The sequence below is a fragment of the Lepisma saccharinum genome, chromosome 2 (assembly GCF_977018435.1).
Source record: "Lepisma saccharinum chromosome 2, izLepSacc3.1, whole genome shotgun sequence".
In the NCBI taxonomy this organism is placed as follows: domain Eukaryota; kingdom Metazoa; phylum Arthropoda; class Insecta; order Zygentoma; family Lepismatidae; genus Lepisma; species Lepisma saccharinum.
This window is the reverse complement of record NC_139230.1, coordinates 64,286,267-64,297,590: the sequence shown is the minus strand read 5'-3', so window position 1 is coordinate 64,297,590 and position 11,324 is coordinate 64,286,267. Positions and strand designations below refer to the sequence as shown.

Genomic DNA, 11,324 nt, shown 5'->3' with positions numbered 1-11,324 from the left:
GATTATTGAGTGCGATGCTGTTTAATGTATCCTAGGAAACACATTTGGTGCAAACAGATTGCAAGTTGCATGTTTCCTTTTTCAGGGCAGATTCCAATGCAAGTCAAGGAAGAGTTTGGACTGCTCCCTGGAATAGAGGAGGGGGAGGGGGATGAATATGAAGTTGGCTGAAGCAATGAAAATGCACTGTTCCCGCCAGTGTGATTGGTGTCAAGATTCCTTGAGTTTCACTTGCAATAAACAAGAGATTGTTTTTTTCCATAGGTATCTGTGCACACAGGTTTCTCATGAACTAGAATTGTAAGAATTTTGGTGGAAGAGCAACGACTGTGCACAAAAGAATATGATATTATTTTAAATCCTTTTTTGTGAAAACATTTTCATGTTTTATTTTCCTTCTCTCAACATGCATTCTGTGCATAACAGGTTGTGTAACTACACAGGATAAATGGTACCATCTAGGAATCTTTGTATCTGTTTGAGCTTCATTTAAGCTGAAAATTGGTGCAAAATCCAATGACGACCCTTTTCCCGGGAACTGTGAAAGGTCGTTTTATTGAGAGTTGACTCTATGAATATTTTTAAACAAGACTCTGGTAGATTGCTATTGTGTAATTCCAATGCAAAAATGATTATTAACATTTATAAATATTCTGAAGTACTTCAAATTGTTACATTTCTCAAGAATCTGCATTGTTATTGGGGGGAATTTTTTAAAAAATTTGCATTGACTTTGGAATCATTTAAAACTGGTATTGACCCAGCCCTAGTAGAACAGTATTGTTTGTTTTCAGTTTCTAAATGAGTGTTTTCTTCCTTTAAAATGTTGGTTAGCTTGCCTTGTGACTGGAGTAGATAGAACTTTATATTGCAAGATTTTTTTTTCTTCCTAGCAAAAGGATAAGTTTATGCGCTACTTTGCTGCCCATGAAGAGGAGTTGAAGAGAGAAAAGGAGCATCAGCATACCTTATTAGCAAAAATTAAACACATGGAGAGCAAATTACTCTGTGGCGGGAAAAATATAATTGATCATACTAATGAGCAGCAACGTGCACTGGAGAAGCAAAGACAAGAAATTGCAGAACAAAAGGTATTACTTGCATGAGTAGTTAAATGCATGTATAAAAATATTCAATGTTGAGAATGTCATTACCGTGGAACCATGAATTTGTGTTCCCAGATTTAACATTTTTCCCACATTATGCATCCAGTCTTGATGGTCCAAACATAGCAAAATTCCTGACTTTACATTTTCCTACATATTACATTTTTTCACCTTGATCCCTGAACAACGTAAAATCAAGGTTCCACTCCCGCCCATTTACACCACATGTGTGTAGCATTATTATAAATAAAATACTAGGTAAGAGGGAGGTGACCTACTTATGTTTTAATAAATAATTTTTATTTTCAAATACTAAACTTTATGAAGGTTATAAAGAAAAATGTAGGTTTATAAGTTGTATAGTGTATGAATAAAAATATATCTGGTCAAGGTTTCTTACATTTGATGAAATTTTTGTGGCAACATCAAATTATGCTATTTTGTGGTCCACTGTATATTTTCTTTGCCTACTGTTTTTGCTCATTATTTATAGATCTATTTCACTACACTAAAGTTAGATGCATTCAAGAAAAGTCAGCAGAGCTAACTTGTTTTGTGTGGATTGAAATGTGCATTTTTACGTACATGATGTACCCTCTGTGGTTTCCAATTTTGACAATGTTATATTTTATCAATTCTAACATGGATCCATGAACCAAAAGCCTTAGCAAGGCACCCATCAGCAGTGTAGAAACAAAAATAGTAAACCACAGAAAGTATGTTAAAAATACCTTTGATATTTAGTGGCTGGGATTACATGAACAATCAGTAAGGATTGTATATCACCATCAGTACAAACAGCTGTCATGAAATAAAAAAATATATTCATTTGTTGGCTAGGATATGAACCTTGTATGTCCTTATTTCCTTGTCCAGTAATTGTTCATTCATCGTTTTACAGAGAAGGGAGAGAGAAATGCTTCAAAAGTTAGAAGTTGAAGAAGAATCTACAGTTGAAATAAGAGAGACTTATTGCACACTACACCAGGAGGTTGAGATGAAGACTAAGAAACTCAAGAAGCTTTTTGGTAAACTGCAGAACATCAAACATGACATTGCGGATGCTACTGAAGAATTCAATCGTGATCGTCGAGATTTGGAGTTGACACAGAATGAACTGATGCGGTGAGTAGTTATTTCATTTGTTGTCAATATTTTAAGAGAAATAGTAATCTCTTTCCATGAGAAACTAATCATTTATCTTCCACTGCACTCATTTGCCCTGGTGCGTACAATAAACAATAACATTATGCCGTAATTAAAAAAGTATACTGGAAAACCTAATTTATTTGATGTTGAATGGACCAAAAAATGTCCAAGTTCTCTAAGTTGTTCATTTCAAGATGACATCTGTTTTTCAGTTGGAAATAAATTTTAGTATAAATTATTTTCATAACAGAAGTGTTAAACTTGGTAATAGCTCACATTGGCAATGGCATTACATATAGTACATAATAATAGTCTGAGTTTTAAAGATACTTTACACATACTGTATTTACTCAAGTATGCTGTGCAATTTTTTGGACCAAAAATGTGAAAGAAAATTAGGATGTGCAGCTTACAGAGATGCAGAGGTTCCCAACAGATTAACACCATTTATTATGTTTATTTGTGCACCATCCTTCACACTTTCCCATTCTCTTCCACAGAATTATTACAATTCTATTTCCTGAGAAACTTATTTGTTCCCTACAGAAAGGAAAATACACTCTCACTCACTGAAAACTGATAGGATGTTGACAGCAGTCACACTGGTGCCAGCAAGAGATAATCCGGTAGAATGATGTGTTGCATTTTATGTGGACCTATTGTAGCCTTGTCTGTTACACAATTAACTGGTGAGATAAGATCTATTTGCAGACTCAACACCACCTTTTTGGACACCAGACCAAAAATAGGGGGTTAAGTGAAAAACTGCTTTATTTTGTTTTCTTTGCCTCAATAAACTTCATATTCCCCCCTTTTCAGTGAGCAGTTCAATGGAACTTCCTTGACTTGCATTGTAATCTACCCTGAAAAAGAATAGACACAGCTTGTGATCTGCTTGTACCAAGACAAGCAAAGACAGGAAACTCAGTGCTACACATGAACATTTTACATACTGAGGACACATTAAACAATGCCACTCTCGATAATCACTCAATTCAGAGTGCTGGTAGCTAAGGGTGAAAAAAAGTATTTTCTGTACAAAATGCAGTGGAACTGCCACCTACTCCCAGTGCCTTCCCTCACCCCTCCCATTTGTTTACATTGCATGCAGCCTTGTTGAGTGCTACCAAAGATATTACTTGAGGATCTTTTCTTTCACCAAGCAGTGACTCACCCAATGAAAAACAAGGGAGATAGAAATGAACAAATTGATCTTATGCCTTTAACCCTTAAAACCCCAAGGTAGGTCCATCGGATCCTTTCTCTCATATTTTTGATTACAGGAGTAACAAAAATTTATCAAGTTCTTCGGTTCTTTGTGCCAACTATGTTCATGTTATTGACCTTCTTCACTGTGAGTCTCAACAATGTTCTTATTTTAATTTGTTGGTAATATTAGTAAAAAGAGCAACGTTCAAACCAAAGGTGGGTTCATTGGACCCCTATGAAATAAACAGCTCTTTCAATCCAAATAGTGCTGCGTAACAGGACAAGGCAGTCGTTAGAGTTGGCAGTAGTGGCATTCTTCTCACGTTGAGAATAATCATTTTGCATCAGTAGCTACAGAAATCATTTTGCACTTGTTTTTCAGTCACTTGTGTTGCAATGTGTCATTACATATTGCACACTGCTTCTAAATGTGATTGTTCACAATGTTGTTGTGTTCCTTTGTGCACAATGGCAAGTAGCAATATGTCTTTAGAACACATGCAGCTATTACTAGACCATTATTAGGCCATGTTAGCAATGATGATGTTGATTTGGAGGAGATCAGTGTTAAAATCAAAAACTTTTTTACCAGTGAGTGAAGTTGATCATGAGAGTGTGGCTTCCTCAGAGGAGATTGATTGTGAGATTGGTGAACTACAAAGCGCACAGTCATCAAGCAGTATGGTTTACCTAAGTACAGATGAATAATTATAATACTGTAATAAGAAACATATCCCCCGTTTACTAGAACATAGAGTTTCAACATTATAAAATGAAAGCTGAACAAAGTTGTATTACCTCAGTTGAAAGTACAGTAGTTGCTAGACAGGCCTGCTTGCAACTGTATTTTGGTAATGACATGCTTCAGATATAATTGATCAGGATACAAATCAAGTGACTTCAAGGGTACTCTCTATCATAATTGGGAAAACTCTAACCCAAACAGAAGACAATCTAAGTTTATGAGATAACTGAGCTACAGTTTGATGCTTCCACATCTTGAGCAAAGGGGTAGGGGTTGGACTTTCAAAAAATATCCAACTAGCCCAAGCAAGGTTTTTGTGCGAATATGAAGTAAAGACAGACAGTAATCCTTCGAGTAGGCAAGGACCTGTTAAAAAGATGTTTCTTGTGTCCATCGAAAGAAGCAAGAAAACAGAAATGAACAAACCTCTGAAAAATGGAACAGAAATGTGTGTGCTGAATATTCTATTGAAAAACGCGTATTTGTGTTCGCTGCGAATAGAAGTTTGCCTTGTATCAAAAAGAAAAATGCAATAATTTTAACTTAATAAAGTTAATTTTTAATTACTTTTCGTAAAATATAGCTCATTCTGAATTTTATCCCTCTTCGATTGAAATTTAAACCACTAGGTTAGCTTATAAGTGTCACGGAAAATGAGTGCAAAATGACTGACAAATCTATGTGGAATACAAACTATGTACTCATAGTATCGTATAGAAATGTCATTTCATTATGATAGAAGAATGTTTTCATTGTCACTAGAATTACTGAAAACAACAGATACGCTATGTAAATATTACATATTTTATGTTTATGGACAGTTTTCAGAAGTTATAATCGAATGTTGCATAAATATAGAAAAATTGATCTCTAAACCATAGAAAGCAAATAGGGGTCCAGTGGACTCACCTTGGTCATTTCTGTATGGAAAAAAAGCTTGGTGTTTTAAGTGTTAAATTACTCTATTGTACTATTCTCATGTTTTGAGTAGACCATGCATAGGGAAAACGTATGGGGTTTTTAATGTCATTTTTTTCAGAGCCACTTGCCCTTGATTGGTGTGATTTTTTGTCATGTACGTATTTTTTGTATGTTCTAGATACGTTTCGTTCATCACTATGATGTTTGAAAGTAACTAACCTCCCACCACTGCCATGCATACTGTGACTCACTGTTGCAGAAATTTCCTCTTCGTATCTACATCTACATCTTCAACTTCATTATTTCGAAATGAGTAAATTCTCTTTCTGCACATTTGGCACTCTTCGAAGCCAAATCAAAATTACTAACACTACTGTCCTCCAACATGATTTGTTCCAGTTCTACATCACTTGCTGGTTGAGAGAAGACAGCCATTGCAATATTTTACTTAGGAAAACAACATTGTGCAAGCAAGCAGTTTTCTTACTCCCCAGTGAATGGCAGTAAAGACTAACACACTTCTGATCAACAGGTTAAAACAGTTTATTTCTACCGCCAATAGATGGCATCTAACAGCATTTTGAAGTCAACCATGCATCAAACGTATACGTCTACGTCGAACCACTATTAGCATACAATTCCGCAAACGTACATACATGTGTACTTCATCCTGCCTTGAAGGGTTAAAACACACCCAAAAGGAATGACATTTAAAGAGTGTAATTTATTTCATTCATACTGTCGAAATCATGGAATCCTTTCTCTCATTGGATGACAGAACCCCTCACCCCCCTATTTTTTCACTACTCTCCTTTGAGTTAATTGAATTTTTCATGTGGGGGTCTTGAAAGTTTAATTTTTTATCTTTTTTTTATGTTCATTTGTTGGTTCACATTTTTTAGTTGATTTAACATGTAACAGTGTTCCTTTCTTATGACATGATATACGGATCAAAGAACATATTGTAACTAATTAATACATTCTTTCTTTCCAGAGAACTGAAGCTGAAGTATCTCATAATCGAAAATTTTATACCCCCAGAAGAGAAAGCTAAAATAATGGGCAGGGTGAGATATGATGATGAAAATGACACCTGGATTGTTTTCCCACCAGTTCCACAGCACAACACTGCAATAATGAAGCGGCCTGTTTCAGCTGTTGGATCTCGACGTCCTGTGTCCGAGTATGCTAGATTTGCTGCCTTGATGGGTGGAGTACCAAGATACAAGGTAATGTATCAGGTTACCATTATTATTAGATATCCACAATGGTAGTTTCACCACGTTCAGAATTTATGCATATATTGGGATGGAAATAGAATTCACATTACTATACTTCCACATTTTTTTAAATTAATAAAGTGCATTAGATTTAAGTCAAAGAAATGATATTCTCTAAACTTTTGACTGTGTGTGTCTGTCTATATTGAAAAGTTGGACGTATATTACATTTTCAGCAATACCAATATTCTACAAATCTGATATTAAATGGTAAATATTACATGTAACTTTGTGATTGCAACAAGCTTTGTTTTCCTAATAAAAAGAAATGTATTTTGAAATATATGTTGCAAAACCAGGGTACGATTCATTCTATATGAATACGTTGGAAAAATCTTCCCCACTGCATTTCTCGTGAAATTCTAGTTTGTTTTGATGTATCACATCACCCCCTTTCCATTGAAAATATTTGAGTTAAATTCAATATGGCAGCCAACAATATGGACCACCTCTGATTGACACACACAACTATGGTTCCCCCTGGGCATAACCTCTGTCTATCATGATCAATTGTACCCAGCATAATTCCTTTACATTTTATAGGGGGTGTTAATGGACTTTGTACATTGTAATGTGGCCTTTATCAGTCACACAGCTGTACATATTATTTTGTATATTCTGATCCCATTGCAGTCTGTTTGATTTTTTCATACGTTTTAGAGAATAGTATGGTGTGTCAAATATATTTTTTCAAGATATTTGGTGAAGATTTGTTTTGAAATTTTCAAGGTCAAAAGTCAAGATCACATGACAATATATTCTCTTTATCCAAAGGTAAGCTTTCATCGAAAAGCTTGTTCCATTCCCTGCACAATAAACTTTATTTCAGCTTCCTAGGCCAAGTAGGAGCCGAGTTACAGTACATTTAGTATAGCTAGATGAGCTCTGAAAGGGAAATTTCTGTGAACTTTGACCTTAAATAATTTTACATTACAAGAAAAACACTCAAAATGCACTAATATGTAATCTTAACGATATTTAAACATTCCGAAATTGTTTCATATATTTGAAAGGTTAATAAAATATGATGTATTGTTCATACATGTCACAGTACAGTGTTATATTGATCTTAAATATACCGTGCGTTCATTTCTATCTTCAGCCGAGAGATCGGGAGAAGCGTGCCGGGCGGCACTGACAGAGATGCCGACATTTGCGGCCTGTAATGCCCGCTTATTTTTATGGACATAACCAGACATTTATATAAATATTTTAAAACGAGCACTAACCTGTGTTGTAATTCATCATCTGTAATTCATCCAAGTTCTGCCCTTATATACACAAAAAAATATGCTTTAGAAGCGATATTAAGAGCCACAGATAATAAAACATTTTAATATAGTTTTGACCAGTAACGTCCTGCTTAAGTTTATATCCTTGAAAGAGTTTTGTGTCGATGGGGATCGTTTGGAGGTTTCGAATGTGCAACACTGTATCAAGATTACGCTGCAGACGAAACAGTTAAAAGTCAATGGTTTTCGTGAGCTTCCTTGCAATCCGAAATCTCCGAGCTTGAGTTTTTTGTTCCTTCGCGACTAGATGAAGACAGAGCTGTGAATATAGTGGCGAGCAGATGTAAACCAAGAGCGTGTTAATTTCGTACTGTGCGCAAGAGTGTTATTCTTGGTTATTTGCCGTTACTTGTTTGTGTTATTGCAGTGTGTATGTGTGTTGTGTCAGTGAGACGATTGGAATGCCAGCCGCAAAGTTCACGTTACAAGGGGGGGTGGGGGGCTGATCAGCGTTGCCCGCCACGCTTCTCCCGATCTCTTGGCTCAAGATCGAAATGAACGCACAGTATATACCCCATTTTACATTTTCCCTGGTTTAACTGGTTTAAATTTTATAGGCCATTTAATATGAAGTGAATTCCTGATTCCTTCTATTTTGAAGTCTGTAGTGTGAGCTGCACTTTCTTTTAAAACTAATTTTATCTCCTTTTTACAAATCATTCAACTTTTGAAATTTGAAACAGGATTATAAGGATTTCAGAAAAATATAGCAGTACTCTGTGTACATAAATGTGGTTCACAAATAAAATGCCAGCTTGATTTGTTGCCAATAACATGGTGAGATAAAACATGCATAGAGCCATTCATATTTTTGACAAACAGGAAATAACATGCAGTGATATTAATTTTTCGTGGTTTTGAAAAGTATGAGGTACATTGTTCTGCCATGTTTTGTCACAAGATGATGTGAAATGAACTACAGAATGTGAAATAAACTCTTAAACACTAAATTAAGAGTCTATTTACCAACACACCACTTTCTGGAGTCTGAATTATCCTGTAAGTTAAGCAAAATCATGGGAAATTCCTTGATTATGTAAAAATTTGAGAAGCAAAATGAACTTCTTTACTTTACACAGAATAATCTTAACACCCTGATTACTACATAAATGTGCTGTTAGAAAGGAAATGTTTGTTTTGTGTAATAAGTATCATTTTCAAATCAGATTTGGGATTTTATTCACCATTTTAACACTGAAATGCCATTTTATATATACTGCTTTTGATCCAGAAATGTGCTCAGTTTTTGTACCGAAATCTTTCATTCGTGATAAATATGTGGCCCTACTATTATTGTTTCAATTAAAAGAGAACTACCTCAGGCTGTCAGTTGTCAATTTCAGTGGGAGGCAAATATTTCTGTTTAACAGTCCCTTTGGCTTTGGAGTTTCACATGGTTTTGTGAAAACTTGCCTCTTGAAGGCTGAGATTGACAGATACCCTGATGAGTTTTGTTTAACCTTGGAGAGAGAAATGAGGGGATTCAATTATTACTGCTCGTAAACTATTTGCATATTTTTGACTCAGCCTTAAAAAAGGCATCGACGAGAAGACATGCTGATGGGCTGCTGGGAGAAGAAAATCTTGAGTTTTCACATCATGATATGGATAGGCAATCAGAAAATTCCTTCTATTTTGAGAAAACTTATAAAAATCAAAATTCCTCAAACCATAATAGCAGCAGCATTGGTTTGAGCAATCTTGCATAATCCTTCTTGATGAGCCATAAATTTTGAACATTTTTATGACAACTGATGTTTATATGTATAATATTTTATGTAACTATATTTCCCAGCTTATGCAGAAGGAGCAAGGTAGGCTAAAAAATTGAGAAACAAAAATCTCAGGTACATGTTTTTATACTTTACTCCAGAGCAGGGTTGGATATTTACAAGTAAGGAAAGGTTTTCTACTTAATGGTAAAATTAGTGTTGATATAAACATAATATGTAAAAAATTGTAAAATACCTAAAAAACATGTAAAATGCATAAGAAATCTGTCAAATTCTCCAGGCACACATCTTAAAATATATGTGTCCAAAAGCTAAGCATAAACAGAAAAATGTAATGGAAAAGATGGGGGATCATGGTAAATCGTTAGCAAGGATTGTAATGCACTGTACTGCATAGGCAAGAGGTGCACCAGGTGATGCCAGCATCAAATAGGCATGTGGTCGAAAGATTAATACAAGTAGTGCACCAGACCCAGAGTGGCTCAGTCTGTAGTATTCTCGCATTGTGAGCTGAAGGTGGTCTTATAAAGAGTGTGCTGTATAGTCTCAACATGGCAAAAAGATGCCTCTTTGATTCTGGATGCCTGGATGCAGGTGTTTTAAACAGACTCCTAGAAGTGTTGATCCGGCAGAGACAGACTGAAACCACAGCAGCCCTGAATGCCATTCCCAGGTTCGGGAATGTCGTGAAGGTTCGGCAACACAGATGTAAGTCAGAGGCCAGTACAACGATGCCCAAGAGCAACAACTCCGTAAAAAGACCAATATCTTTTCTTAACCACATAACACCTGTCCTATTAGCTTCCAGTTGCCTCAGGAGTTAGTTTCTTTGTAAACTGTGTACCGGAGGCTCAGGAGAGCTGCTGGGCTGTATACAGACATCAAGCAGTTTGTGTCCCACTCTCTCCAGAGCACATAGTGTGCTTCTTTTCCTGTATAGCCAGTATCATCAAATTTGAACCTTGAATGAATATAAGACTGTGCTCATCACAGATGATTGTGATTCAGTTTGCAAACCAATTCCCAGTGCACAATGGTCTGGAGAGAACATGGCAGCCAGTAAAACCCCAGGAACATTGTGGAAGAGGACCAGTTTTGTGATCGTGGCATACTTGTGTGGACAGGCATCGTGCTCAATGGTTGTACGGAGCTGCCCATCTTCGCTGATGGTACCATAATTGGCTTCTTTGCGTTACTTCAGCTTCTACATGGAACAATCACCAAGCAGGGTGGCTACTCACCAGGAATTCCTTGAATTCCGGGAATTATGCGTGAATTCTACGTGAATTTTTCTCCGTAGATGTGAAAAATGGTAACTTTTATTAATCCCAATCCCATTGAATTTATACATATTTATTAATGCCTTGAGGCAAGGCTTTGACAGTTTAGCTTTCATTTTTATCAAGGAAGGAAAATAAAAGAAAGCTGTGTGGAAAATAAAACAGAATTCTTGCAAGATATCTTGGAAGTTGATTAGTTAAATTTCGTTAGAAATTCTTATAAGTTAACAATTTTACGTAGATTAGTATATCCCGTAACATTTGTGACTTGTGTTTGTAGATGTGTTTCGAGTCTTGAGTATGTAAAAAGGCAAATGTATACTCTGCACCTTAAATTATATACCCAGGTACAGCTGACTGCTCAGGAGAAGATCCCTGACGGAAGTGAAGTGACGTAGCAGCAGGCGACTCCACTATTAGGGTCGGGGGTGAGCACCCTGAGTGAAAAACAAATGTGGGCTCGCTGTAACCGGTGCAGAGACGCAAGTCGTTTAGGGTTACCAGAAGTTCTCTTTTACCCGGACAAATCCTGTTTTTCGGGTACTAAAAATGCTCCGGGCAGGTTTTTAGAAAAATTTGGAAATATCCTATTTTTTGGGGTATAGACAG

General features: G+C 36.1%; 1 protein-coding gene across 1 annotated transcript in view; it reads left to right on the top strand.

Moving 5' to 3' along the window:
* Nucleotides 1–11,324, top strand: part of LOC145984057 (kinesin-like protein KIF3B) — a 69,651-nt gene that overhangs the window by 46,245 nt on the left and 12,082 nt on the right. Inside the window, exons 13-15 of the mRNA XM_083117424.1 lie at nucleotides 894–1,091; nucleotides 2,008–2,231; nucleotides 6,125–6,359. Coding sequence (XP_082973550.1) covers nucleotides 894–1,091; nucleotides 2,008–2,231; nucleotides 6,125–6,359 — 657 coding nt within the window. The remainder of the gene's footprint in view (nucleotides 1–893; nucleotides 1,092–2,007; nucleotides 2,232–6,124; nucleotides 6,360–11,324) is intronic.